This window comes from Cuculus canorus, chromosome 14 (assembly GCF_017976375.1).
Source record: "Cuculus canorus isolate bCucCan1 chromosome 14, bCucCan1.pri, whole genome shotgun sequence".
Classification (NCBI taxonomy): domain Eukaryota; kingdom Metazoa; phylum Chordata; class Aves; order Cuculiformes; family Cuculidae; genus Cuculus; species Cuculus canorus.
In genome coordinates, this window is record NC_071414.1 from 19,720,699 (window position 1) to 19,739,651 (window position 18,953).

The following is an 18,953-nucleotide window of genomic DNA, read 5'->3' on the forward strand; positions in this document are numbered from 1 at the left end:
AATCTGCCTCCTCCAGTAACCTGCCTCTTCCTTCTCTCCTCAGTTCATCCATCCCAGGAGCCTGGCTGGCTGGAAGGGACCCTCAATGGGAAGACAGGATTAATCCCCGAGAACTATGTTGAGTTCCTATAACTTTGGGCGTAACAAGCACCACTGCTGAGCTTTACATGGTATCCATGGCAGCCGCTGGCGGGGAGTCCTGCAGACCTTTTTGCTCTTTGCCACTGTGTGACACAGGGTGAAGGACTTCCCTGTCCCCACTGAGATGAATGTTTGTGTGGATTGTGACATACATGTCTCCTCCCATGCTGCTGCGGTGCGTGCCGGGGCTGTGGGGAGAGCGCTCCTGGGGAGATGCTCACCCCTCCAACCCCGAGCAGAGGCAGGGCTGCCCAAAGCCCGTGTCCCAGCTGGGACCCGTCACAGCAATGAGAAAAAACAGCCAAGTGGCAGCTCCACGCCGCAGCATGAGTGCTCTGTAGGGGATGAGCCTGCAAACTGTGAACCAGCATGAGAAAGCCACCGAGCCTGATGCTCCCTGCGGCGAGGCTGTTTACCAGCTGTAGAGAGCATGAGAAACACCTGAGGGACTCCAACCCAGCAGCCTCTGCGCCACAGGAAACAGCAGCAAGAAGTCCTTTGCTCCCAGGCCCTTCCCTGCTTCCTGACCAGCCTGAGCAAAGCTCTCCCATGCAGCCAGGGAGCAACCCAGCCCCTTCTGACACTGCAGCAGCAGGGGAAGGGATGAGGTGCTTTCGGCTGACGTCAGACCGCAGGCTGGGTCTGCGGCAGGAGTTTGCAGGAGGCTGAGCTTCCCTTGGCAGGCAGCGACCATCCTGCCGTGCCACAGCAGAGCTCGGCTCTTGCAGGCGAGAGCGAGATGCTCGGCGGGCTCTGCAGGGCAGGCACGGCACGGGCCAGCGCTGTCAGAACTCGGCAGGCGTCACCACGGTGGAAGGGAGAATCTTGGGACCAAACCTCTCAAACATTTCTTTTTTACAGATGTAATTTTTTCACAAGGTAACCATCTATGATCTGTGCCGCCTGCACTTCCTTCCTGGAGGGTGAGATGCAGCTCCAGATAAACACCGCTCCTTCTGTCTGACCGACTTTCCAATGCGCGTTGCACAGATACATCCAAGCTTTCGTGAATGCCCAGGCCAGTGATGTGCCATTGTGGAGCTGCGTTTGCTATTCTCCACCATTGCTTTTTAGGTGGTCTCCTTGCTTGAAGCCTGGCTTGTAGTCCGTCTGTGCCAAGTCCGTGCAGTGTTGGTTGTGCAAGGTGAATTATTTCGATCTTCACAGGACATTTAGTGTTGATGTGACCAAGCTACGGTTTATGGAAAACCTTAAACAAAAGGATGAGCCCATCGGCTCCACCACCCCTGTGTTCCTGCCCAGGAGAGCACGCTCACGCCTCCGTGGACATGCAGCGAGTGGTTGACAGAGCAAATTTGCAAATCCCTTGCCATTCTGGGTCATTTTGGGTCATCATGAGGCTTTGAGCAATCTGATCCAGTGGGAGGTGTCCCTGCCCGTGGCAGGGAGTGGAACTGGATGGGCTTTGAGATCTCTTCCAGCCCAAACCATTCCACGATTCTGTGACTTTTAAGGGGGAGGGTGGGAGGAGGAGCCCTGCGGGACTGCAGAGCCGGGTGTGTTGAGAGCTGGAATGATTATATTTTGTGATAGAAAATGGTGAAAGAAACCCCAGCCTGTTGGTGGAGAGAGACTCTGTTGTGCAGAAGCAGCGCTGCCACACGCTGCGGGGATGGGTGTCGTGTATTTTGTAATAATTTTAAAGACGCCGAGTGACTGAATTGCTGTATGTGTCACTTTTTATTTTTGAAAGAATTAATGTATAAATAGAGTATCTTAAAATATTATGAGAGAAAGATCTATATTTGATATTTTTAGAAGACCTGTAATGTGAGAAGTGAAGGACATTTGAAACCGGTTACAGCAGAGCGCTTGCAAACACCCTTGCATCCCGAACCCCCTCCAGGCCTTGGGCTGCCTTCCCCTTTGCTTCATGGTGTCACTTAGAAATGAGGGAAACTGAAATTTCTGACCTCTTAACGTTTCTTTCATGGTAATTAAACTTCCTGGACTTTGTCTTGGGGAAAAAAAAAGAAAAAAAGAAGGAAAACTGGATCTTTTTGTTCCTGATTTCTAGGGCTGGTGCAGTTCGGCTCATCTCCCTGGGACTGTAGCCACTGCGTAAGGGACACCCTGAGCCCCTGGGGCGCGCCGGGCACAGGACAGGCCTGGCTGGAGCTGTTTGCGCAGGGGAGCCTCCAGTCTGTCCCATGGCTTGTGCTGAAGGGCATTGGATGAAGAGGTCTGGAGGGATAAAAGGCAATGTTTCCCAGGCGTGTTGCTGGTGCGTGTTCATCCTTGGATTTAATAGTGCACATTTGTATCATCTGTTGGCTCTCCTGGAGCGGAGGACAGGGCTGGGCTCGATGTAGCCCCGGCAGTCTCTGTGGCACTGGAACCTTGCGGGGCTGCTCGGTGCTGCGGACAAAGCCCTCTTCCAGGGCCGTGGGAGAGGGATGGGAAGGACTAATGGAAAGGAGACAAGAAAAAAAGGCTCAGTATTTCATCTGTCAGCACTATTTGCTTGTGTTCAGGACCATCCTGTCCCGAGCCGCTCATCCAACATGCTCCCTCCTGCCTTTGTGGGATGCTGCCGGAGCCGGGGGCTCTCGGCTCAGACAGGGCTTTCCCAGCACCGCCTTCTGTCTCAAGCGGGACTCGGCCCTGGAACAGAAAGCTGTGGACAAATGAGAATGTCAGGCATGACAAAAACACTCTAAAAGGCATATTTAAGGATACGGCATTTAGGGACCTCGTTAGTAATGCTGCCCGAGCCCCAGCGGCGGCTGCTCTGTGCCAGCAGGCTGCTGCCAGCCCTTATCCCCACTAAACCTTTCCGTGCACTGTCCCCCCTTGGCTCTTCAGATGCTCGAGTTATTTTGAGATGGGAGTAAATTCCTTCTCCCAGGCACTTAGGAGCTTTTGGATGTGCTACCTAGAGAGTTACTAGGAACAAAAGTCCCACGCAAACCTATTTACAAGATGTCTTCTGGAGGAAGGGGAAATAAAGCATCCGCAGAAATTATTGCTCTTACAGGAGAACTCACGGAGTTTTTTTTTTAATTAGAACTTCCCAAAAAGAAAAATTTGGCTGAAATGCTTACTAAATGGTCCCATTTTGGGCCAGCTTTAATACTGGAATAAACACTGGTTTATTCCAAGGCACATTAAAGATAGAAAATAGTTTTGTAAATCAGCTTGACATGATATTTGATGCTTGCTATGAAAGCAATCAGTCACAATTATAAGCAAGCAGGGTGTTTAGTCTCTCCTGTATTCCCTGTCCCATCATTTTAGGCATTAGCCCCCCCGCAAAAGGACACGGTTCAGTAGTCTCTGTTGAAACAGATGTCAAACAAGTGTTGGCATGCTTTCCTGCCATGTCTTGAGTCAACAGCACAAGTCCTACCAGTTGGTTGCACCAGCACTGGTCCCCACATCCCAGTGTCCAGTAACACGTGTGGCATTTCTGAGGTCCCGACGAGATGCTGGTCCGTGTCGCTTTACCAGTTTCATGGGGTTTTGCAGCGGGAAGTGAAGCGCCTCAAATGGATTGGGAGAACCCAGACTGCTGCCCATGCTCTGGTCGCTCCTCCCTGTGCCCCACTGGGGGCTTGGGGTGGGGAATAGGTTGGAGTTGGGTTTTGCTTGCGTTGGGGTTGGGTCAGGGTTGAATTGCATTGGGTTGGGTTTGAGTTGGCTCAGATGATTTTTTTCGAGCAGGCGATTACTCAGTAAAAGCAACAATTTCAGGCTCTGACCATGAATTTTTCAGATTCCCATCTGGCTCCACAGTCAGACAAAACATCCTCCTGGTAATTGTCTTGTCTCGAGAAGACTTCTGCTGAGTTCGGTGGCCTGAATAGCAGCCCAGACCATTAAAGCTAATTACAGCCGTGCTCCATAGCTGCTCGCAGCACTCGGCTATTGCTCTAACACGCAAGCGTGTGGATGCTGTGCCCTCAGCGCCAACACATCAAGCTGCAGGCGGGCTCCTGCTGGCCCTGCTGCTGCCCAAGGCAGACTTAAACAGCCATCGTACGCTCGACAGACCAGGTACCAAAACGTCACAGCTCCTCTGGGTGCCAGAGGGATGGGACCTTCCTGCACGGCTGCGGGCATGAACACATGGGTGCGTACGCAGCAGTGTGTCCGTCTGCACGGGGCTCTGGCAACACAAACACCTTCGCTTTGGGGCATGGGCTGCACCGCTGATCCTGGCATGGAGGTTTTGTTGTATCGATTTCAGGCTCTGCTGCCTCTTTATTTTGTAAATTGCAGTTGAAGCACTGGAATTTGCCCTCACAGGTTATCACTTATTTTAGTTTCACTTCTGCTGACAGCTTAGAAGAGGGAGGCGGTGAGGGCTGGGAGGAGGATGCTGGTTGGAGTCCTGCAGTGCTGTCACGTCTGGGCCCTGCAGGAGCCAGCTGATGGCTCTGTATTCTGATTGATCCAAGAGATTTCACAGCAGAAATCCCTACAGCCTTATGTAGTATTTGTTTAAGTCCCTGGGGTGCCTCTAAGAGCCCTTTATTTCTGGCCGGGGTCTGTCCCGAGGAGCACGGGAGCTGTACTCCCCAGGCTCTGTCTTTCAGATGAATGTTCAGGAGGATTTCATTTGGCATTAGGGCTCTCCTCTGCCGCCCTACACTCCCCGAGGCAGTACAGGGGGGAGCGGCAGTTCCCCAGGAGCTGCTTTTCGTGAAATGGTGGGATTTGGTCAGCAGGTTCCGCACCACTGGGCAAAACGTCGCCCTGCTCCTCCCTTGACACCTGCACGGGGCGCGGGGCAGCCGCAGCCAGCGGGGCCCTGAGCTCGGGGCACAGGGTCAGGAAATCAAGGGTGGGACGTAGGACCACAGCAGGTGCAGTGGGAAGGGGGATTTTCATGGATACAGCACATTTTCTAGTTACTCTTCTACATGGATGTTGATGCCCAAAGGCAGAACTCATGTGAAGCCCTTTAAGCCGTAAGCATAAGGCAATGGTCCCTGTACCTATCTGAAAATCAGAATCATCCTTTGCTATGGAAAAATGCAAAGGGGTCTTCTTGTCCCCATATCCATGGAGGATTCTGCCACACACTCTCTGACAGTATTTCCCTTTGTGAGCTGTGTTTGCTGGAAGGGGACTCTGCACCCCGAATCCCCCGTCGCTCCCAGAGCCCTCACCACTCTGGAGAGCACCAGGCAGGCTTTGAAACTTAGAGCTGCTGCCTCATGAGAACGAGACAGGAATAAGGAAGAAAAACCACCCCTAAACCTGAATTCTCTTATCCCAAATCACTCCCAGAAAAGCTCTTTCCCTCTTTGCAGTTTTGCAGTGATGCATCTTTCCTGTAGAGATGCCTTTTATGTTCTTTTCAGCTCTCAAGTGCGCAGCACTGAAAAGGCAAACCAGACAGATTTCCTCAGCACCCAGAAACCCTCTCTCCCCTGTCAGGCTGTGCACTGTCCCTCTGCCACCAGGCAGAGCCATCCCAGCCCCGCGCCTGCCCTGCCTCTGCTCCCCATCCTTTGGGGAAATCAGCCCCCGATCCGCACTTCATATCAGAGTGCTCGGTGCCATCTCCCGAAATGATTGAAATAGCACAAAACTCGTGATTCTCGTGCTCTTGGGAGCAGCACACGGTAAATCATGGCTGGACTGGAATAGCTCTTGGTAATGAAATACCAGGCACAGAAATATCCCCCTGGCGCTGTGCGTGCCATGCGCCTGCGGCCCGGCCGCGAGGCACGGAGCGGGTACCGGTACAGACACAAACCTCTGTTTCTACTCAAAACACGTAGACTTTATTTCCCTGGAGGCGGGTGCAGCCTTGATTGCATGTAAGGATTTTCCACCGCCTGGGAAGGCGTTTGCCCTGCGTCGCTCAGGCCTTGTCGCCAGCCTCGCTGGGCACGAGCAGAGCTCCGTCCCCCGCAGCTCGCAGCCCTCCGAGTGCCCCAGCCCCTTGGCTGCCCACGGCATCTGCCTTGTGTGGCCTGGGACGTGAGTGTTGTCTTTTTTCCCCCCTTTTTTTTAGCAGCATTTCTACACTGCCTCTTGCTTTGGAGCCAGGGACAGAGGCGTGAGCAAGGAAAGCAATGCCAGCGTGAAAAAAAACCAGCGGGGTGTTTGCATGTTGCGCCCGCAATCCGTGCCAGTGGGTCAGAGGGGGCTGTGCATGATGTGCTCGAACAGGGATTAAAAGGGAGCGGAGGCAGGGAAGGAGCAGGCGCTCCCTTGCCCGTGGCGATGGGCACCCGGAGCTGCCAGCGCAGCGAGGGGCTGCGCACGCGGAGCCGGGGCTGCTGGGCAGAGGCTGCGGCATCCCGCGGCGTCCCTTGGGGAGAGCTCTGTGCTTGATTTTAATAGGTCTTGATATTTAGTAGCCAAAGAACCCTGTGTCTAAGGTCACCTCTCTCAGGCTGGAGCACATGCGCAGAGAAGCACTGGGGGTGTCACACTGCAGCAGTGACACCCCATAGACCCGCTGACGAGCAGCGTCTCATCCCCACGCGCACACGGGCTGTGGCGGGCGCTCAGCACTGCCCAGGCACACCCACATCCCTGCGGGGCTGCCGGGGGGAGCAGGAACGTTGGGGGTTTGTTTAAAAGTTGGGTGCTCAAGGACTCGGTTTAGTGGCAGGAAGGAATGGTTGGACTTAGGATGATCTGAGAGGTCTTTTCCAGCCTAGTGATTCCATGATTCTGTGAGTCTGGTGGGTGACCTGGTGGTGCCCGAGCAGGAGGCAGACGCGCCGTTCCTGACGGACGGTGGCACTTGTCAGAAGCTGTGGCTGCCCTCTCCCAGGGCTCGGTTTGGCAGATTATTGCTGCTGGGACATTGCTCGCTTGCTTTTCTCCAGCGATACTACGTGGCTGCGAAAGCCCGTGCACCCAGGCAGCGGTGTCCGAGGGAAGCAGCACCTCCCACCCCACCCAGAGCTCCAGGGAGTGAGGGCTGAGTGTCGCTGTGGGTGACAGGGTTTAATCAAGCAGACAGGACAGACCACGTCATTGCTTAAAGCGGGAGGAACTGCTCGGGCTATGGTTGCGTCCCTCCCACCCATGGAGGCACACAGGGCCCGTGCACACTCCTGCGCACACAGCGAGGACCACGTCCTCCCTGACCCTGGTTGTTCCTGCAAGCGCCAAGCGATGCCCTTGCAGCCGCCCCGCAAGGACAGGGTCACCCGCATCCCTGCGCTGCTGTCCCCAGCGGCGTGACCGCCGCCAGCTGACACCCACGGGCTGACGGCGAGAGCCCGCGCAGCGCCCATGCCGGCCAAGCTCTCGCCAGGTCGGTGCTGGCTGAATGCAGGTGGCTCTGTAGCTGTGGGAAGTTACCTACGCGGGGAGAGCGAGCCCCGTGCTGCAGGGATGTGTTCTGCTTAGCAAGTGCATGGTATTTTAATTATTCTAACGAACAAGAAACCTCAAAGCAATTATAGTTTGTACATTTGGGCTAATTCAAATCCTCAGCTTTTGGGAAATAAAGATTAAAAGCAAGTTTTTTAAAAGAAATAGCTGTTTAAAGTTCTATTCTCTGGGTGAGGAGCTGATTATTTGAAGATGAGCACGGCAAAGCAGCTTGTAATTTAGCACAACTGTTTGACAGCTCACAAGGTAGCACCTAGCTATTACTTATTATAAATCCTCCCTTCTGTTAATGAAGCTTATTCTTGCTTCTAAACCTCAGACAAAAGGGTTTAGATAATCACACCTGGGCTCTAAAACTCACTGACGCACTCAGGAAGGAGAAATAAAAAAAAGCCCAGCGGCCGGGCACCCTGGAAATCTGCCGCAGGGTTCAAATGATATGGGAAATGTAGGGAAGATGGTAAGGACATGGGAACACGGACGGAGTTTAAAAAAACCTATTTCCATGTCAAGATTTCTGCATCCCATCTCCCCAGCTCTGCAAGAGCATCGCATCCGCGTGCTGCGCCCCTTCTCTGAGCTACCCCAAGGTTGAGGAGGTTTCCTTAAACAAATGGATAATTAAATCAACCATAGCCATTGTTAACAACCACCTGAGAGGCTGAGAAATAGTAATGGGCACTGGAAAAGGCACTGCAAATGACCACCAGGATGACTGCAATGCAGAGCAATGTGAAGGCAGACCCTCGCCACGCCGTGAGCATCCTGGGGGTGGGGGGCAGCTCCCAGCCGGCCCCTTTGCTCAGCTTGGTTTTAATCCCAGCTTTCATTCCTGCCAGCATCCCACTCATGGGCGCTGGGGGCTCTGCCCAGGCCAGGGGAGGTTGTCCTGCAGTGGTGGATGGCACGGTCACCTCTGCAAAAGCCTTCAGAAGTGGGGGAACTTCACATGGTGCTACCATCCCACTGGTGGGTCTTCCTCCAGCAGCCTCAGGAACTGCTAAATGCAAGTAGAAGCAAGTGCTCCTGTTCACCAAAGCAAAGAATTGGCTTCATGCAAACCTTGTTGGGAGAAGTGGGGTTTGAAAGAAGACCGCTGGAGCCTTCCTTCAAGCTAAGTTCTTATTTGCAGTGGCTGGGACAGCACGGTCAGCCCCCCGGCTGGTTTCTGCTGTTCAGGCAGCCACCACAGAGGGTTTCTCAAGCTTGCATTGGGAAATGGCGGCACTGTGGCTCCCTCTGCCAGGGCCCTGGTGGCCTGGGGCCAGCCCAGAGGGGCTGCAGCTGCGCTGGGGCCGCTGACCCGGCCAGGACCTGCCTCGGCTGCGGCAGCGAGCGGCGTGGGCTTGGGTTTTAACTCATGTTTCCAGCTGCTGTTAGAGCAGCTCTTGTGCAAACAATATTATTCCAATGTTGTTTACTTGTAACTCACCCTGGAGGCAGCGTCACCGTCCTGGCCGGCGCTCAGGGCCGGGCACAGTGCTCACACCAAGCCCTCCTCGTCCTGCCTGGGGCAGAGTCACAGAATCATTTAGGTTGGAGATCTTTAAGATCATCGAGCCCGACCATAAACCTCACACTGCCGAGCCACCACTTATCCGTGTCCCAGTGTCATGTCCACATGGCTTTTAAGTCCCTCTATGTCCCCACCACTGCCCTGGGCAGCGGGTTCCAAGGGGCACTGGCCCTCTGCTCGGGTCTGTAGGTGCGGGCACGGGGAGGGATGGGAAACCCTTACTGCTCGAGCTACAGTGGCCTTTGTTTGCCAGCCCCGTCGATCCTGTGGATGTTTTGCCTGTTAGAGGTTATTAATTTTGCTGCAATCGTAATCTGTATTGGGGGCTGCTATTTCTGGGGCTGGGAAGCGCACGTGCTGCTTCTGGCCTGCCACTGCCTTTGCTTTATCGGTTCTTCTAAAATTTGATTTGCCTTGGCTTTGTGTTCCATGAACGTTGCTCGGCGCTGGCCTGGTACCGGCACCGCCGGCCGCTCCAGAGCACCCGGGGATGGCCCTCCGGCCACCGGGACGAGAACCAGTTAAGCTGCGGGTCACAGTCACTCCTCTGTTTATTATTTATTTCCCCAGCAACACTGATATATTTAGACCAATCGCTTTCAGCTTTTTCAGGCCCATTCTGCTCAGCAAATCCCAGCTGCAGTGGGAGGGAGTCCTGGCCACGGAGCAGGGCCAAGGGGCGCCGGCACCATGAGCCCCTCTGGGCCTCGAGGGGGTCCAGGGGTGGGAAGCAGCCCCTGCGGATGGGGAGCAGCCCCTGTGGAAGGGGACAGGGTTTGGCGCTGGGTGAGGGTCTGACCCACACATGGGAAGAAGCACCCCACAAAGTAGGAGACTGTGAAAGCAATGTCTGTTGGGTTTCTATTGGTTTGCAAATTGCTGGGTTTGTTGGATTTTTTTTCATTTTTTGGTGATTTCTCTGGTTTGAGCCCTGCAGGAAGGTATTCGTTTGTTTGATGTAGGAGCACATGTGGCTCTTCTGCATCTTGGCTGCACGAGTACCATCTGCAAGCCAGAAAGGAAAGGAGTATGAAAGACATAAGGAATTAAACTGTTGAGTTTTCATTTCGGGATGCTCCTTGCAGGAGCTCAGCTGTGGCTGTGGAGAGGCCGGGACAGACGCTTGCGGAGTGCAGGGCCGGTGGGAGCCGTGGTCGGAGACATCGCTGCTGGGGGACACAGCGGCTCAGCCACAGCTGTGACCAAAGAGTGACCATTGGTTTGGTAATTTGGAAAACGTGAGTCCATCATTTAATCTTCATGGAGAGACGCCTCAGCACTGTGCTTCTGACGGGGGAAATATTTGTCAAACTGTTGATGAATATTATTTAGGCAAATAATATTTCATAATAGCTTATTGGACAAATGCTATGGTTTCAGAGCTTCTGATTCCCTCGGCGGCTTCTGTTTTTCCAAGTCCGTAACAGCACAAGTGACTTCATCCCAGTGCATCTTCCTAGGATAGTCCACGTCCCATGTCCCTGGCTGTGGCCGTGTTGCTCCCGAGGGAACCAGGGAAGCTCTTCCATGGCCTCGCAGCGTCATCAGCCCTGAGTCCTGCAGGTAAAGCACTTGTCCAGCATTCGCTTTCTGGTACGGTTGGACTCGATCTCAAAGGTCTTTTCCAAGGAGCTGATTTTATTCTATGACCAGCAAGAGGGTGGCGTGCAGGCACTGGTACCTTTCCATCCCCCCATCCCATCCCAGGCAGCGCCCAGGGACCCTTCCCCGTGGCAGGAGCTGTGCGACATCTCCCATCAAACACCGTCACTGTGGAGAGCAGAGGGGCTTCTCGCTGTTGTTGGTGTGGTTAAGGTTCTGCTGGATTTTACTGTATTATTCATAACTACTGAGATTCAATTCACAGTGCTTCAGGCCGGTGTTTGTTTTCCCCCTTCTTTCCTCCCCTCCTCCTTCTTGCAAATCCTCTCAGCGCTGGCGCCGGGACACACGTGTGTGCAGCTGGGAGCAGCCCCGCTCCCTGCTGCATGACGGTGGATGTGGAGAAACGTCTGTGTGTATATATTATGTATGCACATCCATATGTTTGTCACTGGCTTGTGACCACAGAGCATTCAAGCCTGACTCCATCCTTGCCCTCCCTGTTCTCCCCAGACACTATCTGAGAGAAAACAGGGCTTGCCATGGTTATTAGTAAGCTGTCCCAGCTAAAGGGAAAGGAGCCGGGCAGCTGTGGGATGCAGGAAGGCTGGGAAGTGCTGTGTGTTGGGTGCAGCTTCGTTAAAATGAAGGTGGAAAAGACGATGGGGGAAAAATAGGCAAGAAAAAAAAAAAAAGGAAGGAAGAAAAAGAATAAAATAAAGGAGAAGGAAAAAAAGGTGTTGATCAGGGGACTGGAGCATGTCCCATCCAAAGACAGGGGGGAGAGCTGGGGTTGTTCAGTCTGGAGAAGAGAAGTCTGCGCGGAGACCTTAGAGCAGCTTCCAGTGCTGAAAGGGGTGCCAGGAAAGCTGGGAGGGGCTCTGGATCAGGGAGGGCAGGGACAGGACAAGGGGGAAGGGTTTTCAGCTGAAAGAGGGGAGATCCAGATGAGATCGTAGGCAGAAATGTTTCGCTGTTCAGGTGGGGAGGCCCTGGCCCAGGCTGCCCAGAGCAGGGGTGGCTGCCCCATCCCTGGAGGGGTTCCAGTCCAGGTTGGATGGGGCTCGGAGCCCCTGATCCAGTGGGAGGTGTCCCTGCCCATGGCAGGGGTGGGAATGGATGGGCTTTGAGATCCCTTCCAACCCAAACCATGCCATGACTCCATAAAAAGAAAAAAGGCTTGACGAGGTTAGAGCTGATGCCCTGGCCCTGCTGGGTGACTCTTCCATGCACCAGGGGAACGGGGCTCATGGTGTGACTTTCACAGGGGATGCTGCCGAGTGGGACTTTGCAACCCTGCATGGCCGAATCCTTCCCCCCGTGCTCAGCAGACCCGAGCGCTTTGCCCTGGGCCGGACAGAGCCTCCAGGCAGGGAACAGAGCGGCCGCTGGCAGCGTGTGACCCGCAGCCCCCAGCAGCCCCGTGCCGAGCCCGCTCGCACTCATTCTTCTGAAAACAAAGAAACATCCCACTTGAACCAAACCCAAAAACCTCCCAGTAAGTGTGAGGAAAGGAAAAAAAGGCAAGCGTGGGTTTTCTGAGCTGCCAGAGGGAGCTGAAGCTGTGCTTGGCAGCGGGCTGGGAGGGGATCCAAGTCCCGTTGCTCAGCTCCTCCTGCAGCTGCAGCTCCCGCTCCCCTCGCTGAGCACAATGGGGCACTCTTTTTGGTGTGGATCACATCAGGCAGAAAGGATAACCCTGTCCTGGAGCATTAGCAACACAATTAGTGGCCATAGGAGATGCTGCGTCAGCAGTTTCCCCTCCCTCTTTCGTGTGGTTTGATCTTGAACCAACAGAGCCTATAATTAGAAGGATTCCACTTACTTGTTATTTTTTAAACTTAAAATTCCCTGTTGTGACCTCAGAGAATATCCTTAATTATGCCTGGGAGCTGTGCCAGGCCTGTGATGCATTGAGTGAGAATATTGACCGTCCTCACCACTGCTCCAGCGTTGCTTCAGAGCAAGTTTTTATCAGCCATTCTGTGGGCCTGGGCATTGCGACTCACTTTTAATCCCTTTCAGAGGGTTTCTCTGGCTCCCGCTCTTCCAGCCTCACTTTGGCAAGCTGAATATTTACACTTCTTTTTTTTTGTTTTAAAAGGTACATGTCCTATACAAGATATTTTCAAGTCCAGTGTCCAACATGAAGTCATACGTGCTCAAGCTGGGGGATCTTAAATGACAGGACTGTAAAAATGGCATTTAATGGCATCTTTTCCAAAGCATTCTGAAATCCCATCATTTTATTGGGAAAGCATGAACAAAACAAATAAAAAATCACAAGTTTCAATCTCACGCTGGGTTCCATCGAAATTTCTTAGGGGATGGAGATGGAGCCCAAGAAGGCATTGTGAAACAAGAGAGGAGGGCTGCCCGCCTCCCCGCAGCTCAGCACCGCGCACACCAAACCCACCCAACAGGGCAGGAGGGCGGTTATTTTACCTCTTGGAACAGGTCCAGAGGAGGCCCCAGACATGATGCGAGGGCGATTTCCAACCTAAATGATTCCATGTTTCTGTTCTATGATCTTTAATACCTGATGCATCTCTTTAAAGCATCCTTTCATATTCGTTACAAAGTGATGTATTTATGATTAATCCTTTTCTTGGATCTCCTCTGACCCCCATCTCCAGCCACCTAGCTTAGAAAGTTCCACAGTGAGATTTATGCAAGCCTTTGTTTTAATTGCAAGCAATTCAATGAAATCGTTCCCTGCTGGGAAGCTGGCATTTTATGTTGCTATTAAATGATATTTTATTATAGCACACATGTCACACTGTTTGCTATTCAATGGGGTAAAGACAGGAGCTCTGCTAAGGAAAAAAATATGCATTAGTTTTATTTACTGATGGTTTGAAGATGAGTTTTTTAAAACTCAAGCAGGCATATGGCAGGAAAGGAATTTTATGGTGGTGGATTTTGTTGCAGGGCAGCGAGACTTTGTGAACCCCCGGCACGGTGTCCACCACCCACCCACAGCCCAACAGAGCCGCTCCCCAGCAGGGATGGTCTAGGAAATAATTTTTTCCACAGTTTTGGTTAAATTTTGCTCTTGGAAAGTTATGACCTTCTCACGCAGGGTGCCATCCCACTGGCCCAAGGGCAGCTTAACCCCTTAGGCTGAATCGCTGCAGCCCGTTGCCCCTTCCTGGCAGGGGTGTCACCTCCTCGCACCCCTTCCCGGGATGGGCATCACAGCCCTGTGTCCCCGGCCCCCTGCCCATCCCCCCTCTGCCCCCACGGAGGACTTTGGGGGCTCTGCTGATGGCACAGCCCTGCACGCCCCAGGGCAGAAACACACCCACGCCATCGCACAACCCCGCCAAACCATGGTGCTAATCCATCATAAGGAATCCCACCTGAAAGGGAGGGTTGGATGGAACCGAGGGAGCCCAGCAGGGTCAGACAGCCCCGGGACCCCCAGGCAACCACAGCCCCTCGGGGAGGCCTCTCACACCACGCTGTGACTCCAGCTGGGGACGGGGACGGCCACCGACCCACAGAGCTGCCTCCAGCCCCATGAGCTGCGGGGTCCCCTCCCCAAGCCGCCCCTCTGCCCGCTCAGCTGAGGGTAGACGCACCCTGCCCGCCTCAAGCCTTGCACCGTGACCACCCAACGCTTCGTGCTCTATTTTATTTCCCTTCCATCACTTTCTTGGCGCGTGGTGCCTGCCTCCGCAAGGAGTGTTTACCACCATTCCCATCAGTATTAAACAGTTCAGAAACACTGCAACAACAAAATAAATATTGAATCAGTTCCCGTCGTTCATTCTGACCCACCCTGTGCTGCTGTTCTCCACTTACCCGGCCTGGGTTTCACCCCTGTGGTGCACGCACAGGTCGGTGTGCTCAGAGGCACAGACCCGTTCCCATCCGATTAGAAAACTGATGGAGATTGCCCTCTGGAAAATGGATGTGAGCAAGGCAACAACAATCCTGGCAAGGAAAACGGCATAAACAGAATGACAAGGGTGTCAGACACAGCCCCCCACCCCGGGCACGCAGCAAATGCTACAAAAGCATTTTGGAGCCAATTAATGAAAAAAGCAGAATTTTATTATATGGTTTCTGTCCATTATTCGGCATTGCTGTAAATGGCTCACATTTACTGCAACTTCTGTACAGATGTGTGGCTTTGTATTACCAGAACAGCAACTTTAAATGAAAAAATAAATGTTCAACAATTCCACACAAGCTTTTACAGTCCAACATTTCACTGAGTAGGTGAAAACTACAGACTTGTTACTACAGAATTATTCAGCATGAATAAAAAACTACAACTTTTATTCTTAAACAGGAGCCACTGGTTTAATTTTTTTTATGCTGTTTAAAATTACTGATAAAAATAATGATTTTTTTAATAATGCCATACACAGGTATGATATAGATTTGTCCCCAGCATATATCTTTCATTGAATATACAAAATAGAATAATGACACATTGCGGTCTCTATGCTGTTAACGCAAGTTAGTTTGGAGGTGGGGAAATATTTTCATACATACAGCCTTCCATTGGAAAATGAGGCCCTAAATCCTTTCCTGAAGATTTGGTTCCTATGCGACATCGATGGCTCAGCAACCCCTGGCTGCAGGCTGGGTGAAGGACCAAGCTAAACTGGTACCGACTACATGCGACGGCGTAACTCTCCCACTAAGGTAAGGTCCTGCAGTCCTCGCTCGCTCACACTCGACTCCGGGACACAGGATTTTGTCAACACTCAGCCAGTCGCTTCCTCCTGTTCTCCACCTTTGCCCACCAAGACATCGAGGTCATTTTCAGCTCCAAGCGGCAGCTCCTGCCACCGCCTCCCAGCGCAAACCTCCCACCAGCACCTCTGACTCGGCCACCTGAGCTGTGCGAGATGACAGCGGCTCCTGCTCATCCCCACTCCTGGCTTCTCCCACATAAGGCCATTCCAAGCGCTCAGCACGCGCGTCCTGAGCTGCCGGCGGCGGGCGCCCCTCGGTCGGATGCATGCACTTTGTGATAAGGCACTGAAGAGACGAAGTCAGAATTCTCCCTGCTTTATCCAGAGTGCAGATACTACCCACTGCTACAAGGACTACGGATACACAGAACACAGACTTCTCACTGCTCACTAATGCACTACGTATTTCTAATTGTGAAGTTCAAAACTTAACAGCACGTACAGGACGATTGCTTTCTCCCAACATCACAGTTTCCTTTTTTTTTTTCCCCTTAAATCCACACCCTAAAAATGAATGTACAGGCATAGAGACAAAAAGGGGGTAGAGAGCCTCTCTCCTCCTCTGTTTCCAACCCTCTCACGGTGGCGATTTGTTCATGCTCATGGCAGGTACTCTTCTGCTGGCAAACCCCGAAATGCTGTGTCTTTGTGCACACGGGCGCAGCCCCACGCTCACGCTTCCGCACCAGCTCTAATCGAAGTACCTAGGGACACATGTTTTAAAAACACCCACTAAAGAATGAACAACTTCTTTGTAACTGAAGAGCCCACCTGCAAACTCCTATCTGCACCTCAAACAGGTCATGGGAATATTGTCATGGACTTCGCTTGGAAGTTCAAGTTAAAATACTGAATTTTACCTTAGCTGCTACAAAACGCACAAGTTCTTACAGATCATTCAAAGAGAAGAGAATGAGTGCTTTTCTTTTTTTTTATTAAAGTATATTTTACTCAAAGTACTGAATATCTTTGTTTAATAGGTATACTATTCAAAGAGATTTAAGAAAGGCTTAGAATTTAGTTTCCTGTTTCGCTTTTGCCAAACTACAGAAATGTCCTGGTTACTGCGAGCGCCCCACGCTCTGTATTTACATATTGCTGGTACCTGTATGTGTTATTATTGCCCAATTTCTCAAAATGGATTTTGCCACGGTGCGTGGGGCTGTCTATGACATTAACCCCGCGTGTTCTCAGGTGCCACACATGCGTCTTTCCAGCTTATGTCTTTTGCAGCAGAGGTCTGACCTAGCAGTGACGCGAGAATGGTAACCGATCACACAGACAGGAGCATCCATCCAAGCTCCAACAGCAATTTCTACACAGTGATTGAATCAACACATAATTGACCATAACGACATCCACCGAACATAGGTTTTCCTTTCTAACCAGAGTTACTTCTTTGGATCCTGAACACCGATGCCGGCAGTACTACCTCCAGACAAACCACAACTTGTACGGGTTACCATTCAGCATATTTGTGACCCCTACAAAAAATATAATTACATGTATCATGATAAAGCAATCTGTCATCTAAAAATCATCCTTATTATACACTATACAAGCTATTTTACAATCATTTAATAAATTGCTTTTAAAGCTGCAGTAGCCCTTCCCTTCTTTTCTCAGATCAGCGAATATACCGATTATACATATTTGAAACTATAACTAAATATAAAAATATATTAGGTTTTGTATTTCATCAGATGATCTTTCTCATTTCTATTACACAAATAATCTGGCCACTTTGAGTAAAAATCAAATTTTAGAGTGGCTTAGTAAATATCGAAATTTTGAGATACAGAAAATTGTTAAGGTGCACGTAGAAAAGGCTACTACAGCTTCTAAACGTTTTAAAATATCGTTATCAATGGCAACAAGGAGAAATTCACAAGACTTATGGTAACTTTATGGCACGCTAGGAATTCGATATGAAATGATGCAGCCTTACAAAGACAGAAAGTTTGCCATACAACTCTAAGACCACGAAATCAGTAGCGGAGCTTTCCTGCTCTCCAGGAAAGAGGATGAACCAGTCATTGACAAGTGCAGATGTGAAAATGGGTCTCTAACCACATGAGTTTGGAGTCTGTATCTCCAGAGGGACGATGCGCCGGTGCAGCTGCTCTGCTGTTCTGCCCGCCCGGCAGCCAACGTCTCACTCGAGGAAAAAATCTCTACAGCGATACGAGAAACAGAACAAAACCAAACCACTGGGCATAATTACATGTTTGCCTCCTAAGTCAATGGCATTTTTCCATATATACTTGTGTGATGATAGATTTAAGTGTATAAAATGTGAGTTTCTCCACACAGAAGTAAACTTTTCTTAAGCTATGCATATTTTCCTGAAAGTTTCCTGATGGGCAGTCAGGACTGATCTTCTTGGCATCAATGCAGCCCATGACTCTTGTAGTTATGGCTGTTGCATTATATGCAAAAATCAGGCTTGGTTTTTTTTCAATATATAAAATAACCTGCTCATTTACATCCAGGTAGGACTGGGTTACTTCTCTACTAATCTGCATATCCAATGCTTTTGCACGTATACCAAAAGTAGTCTGGTTCATTCGCGTCTATTTAAGTTAGATTTGAGTGTTCTCCCACCCACCCCTGGCCCTTAAAAAAGACCGAATCTTTATGGTCGCTTTGACAGTTCAAAGCTATTAGGTTATCAAAGCCCAACCCATTTTCACATGGATATACTCAAGGATTACTGTCTAGAGGTCATTTAGGAAAGCTACGAGCTGCCCCACCTTAAAAAACCAGCTGTACAATAGGCATCTTGAAGTATTACAAAAAAATCATGTAAGAAAAAATGAACAAGCCTAGTTCACGGTATATAAAGTTAAAGGAAATTGCTAAAACCAGACATTAAAAGCTATAAAAGGCACAACTTCCCTTTTCCGATATACACTTGTAAACTTTCTTCAGGTTACATGCAGAAACCAAAACGCTACCTTAACTTCAAAAAAAAAAAAAAACAAATAAACCCAAAACACTTTACAAAAAAAAAAAAAAAAAAAAAAAACCAAAAAAAAAAAGCCAAAACCCAAAAGAATCCTAGAAAATTGTCTCCAGCCAAGTGCAGAAACTCATCATCAGAGTGTTCGTAACACGGCCTCAGCTCCTGTCGGTGGCTTGGACGCATCCACGGGTGTTGCACGAGGGGAGAGAGAGAATTTCTAACAAGTGAGATTTATTTTCCTTTCTCCCCAATTATTCACCAAATGTGAGAAATCCACCACTTCTATCGCCTAAATCTTGGCCCTCGGTAAACCACATGTAGTGCATAATTACAAAAGAAACACCGCTGCAAGGACAAAACGAACAAGTTCTGTAGGATTTTTTTTCTTTACAAAAAAAAAGCTATCGTTTGACATTTTCTTAAGGCAACCCTTTTATATTAAGGCAGTCACTTCTGATGAAATAAGAGCTTCTTGATATTTCCGTTTGAATATTTTGGTATCTGATTGCTGATGATTTCTGCCAACATTTCTGGGAACTCAATACTCATGGATTTATCCAAAAATGTCTGGAAGCAAAAGCTCAGAAGATTTTCAACCACCTACAAGGGATGAAGCAAAGAATTACTTGCACAGGAACGCACATGAAGAACTATTCACCGTCATCCTTCCTCCTCCACCACGGCTTGT

At 50.7% G+C, this 18,953-nt stretch overlaps 2 protein-coding genes across 6 annotated transcripts in view; one reads left to right on the forward strand and one right to left on the reverse strand.

Moving 5' to 3' along the window:
- Window positions 1–18,285, forward strand: part of ARHGAP26 (Rho GTPase activating protein 26) — a 200,940-nt gene extending 182,655 nt beyond the window's left edge. For 3 of the 5 annotated variants that reach the window (XM_054079751.1, XM_054079752.1, XM_054079750.1), the window contains one exon: window positions 44–18,285. In XM_054079751.1, the coding sequence (XP_053935726.1) occupies window positions 44–132 (89 nt within the window). In that variant the 3' untranslated portion in view covers window positions 133–18,285. The remainder of the gene's footprint in view (window positions 1–43) is intronic. The other 2 variants (XR_008452247.1, XR_008452248.1) reach the window with 2 other exon arrangements.
- Window positions 18,286–18,322: 37 nt separating this feature from the next.
- NR3C1 (nuclear receptor subfamily 3 group C member 1) overlaps window positions 18,323–18,953 on the reverse strand; it is a 58,941-nt gene continuing 58,310 nt past the window's right edge. Inside the window, exon 9 of the mRNA XM_054079748.1 lies at window positions 18,323–18,865. Within this exon, the coding sequence (XP_053935723.1) occupies window positions 18,713–18,865 (153 nt within the window). The 3' untranslated portion in view covers window positions 18,323–18,712. The remainder of the gene's footprint in view (window positions 18,866–18,953) is intronic.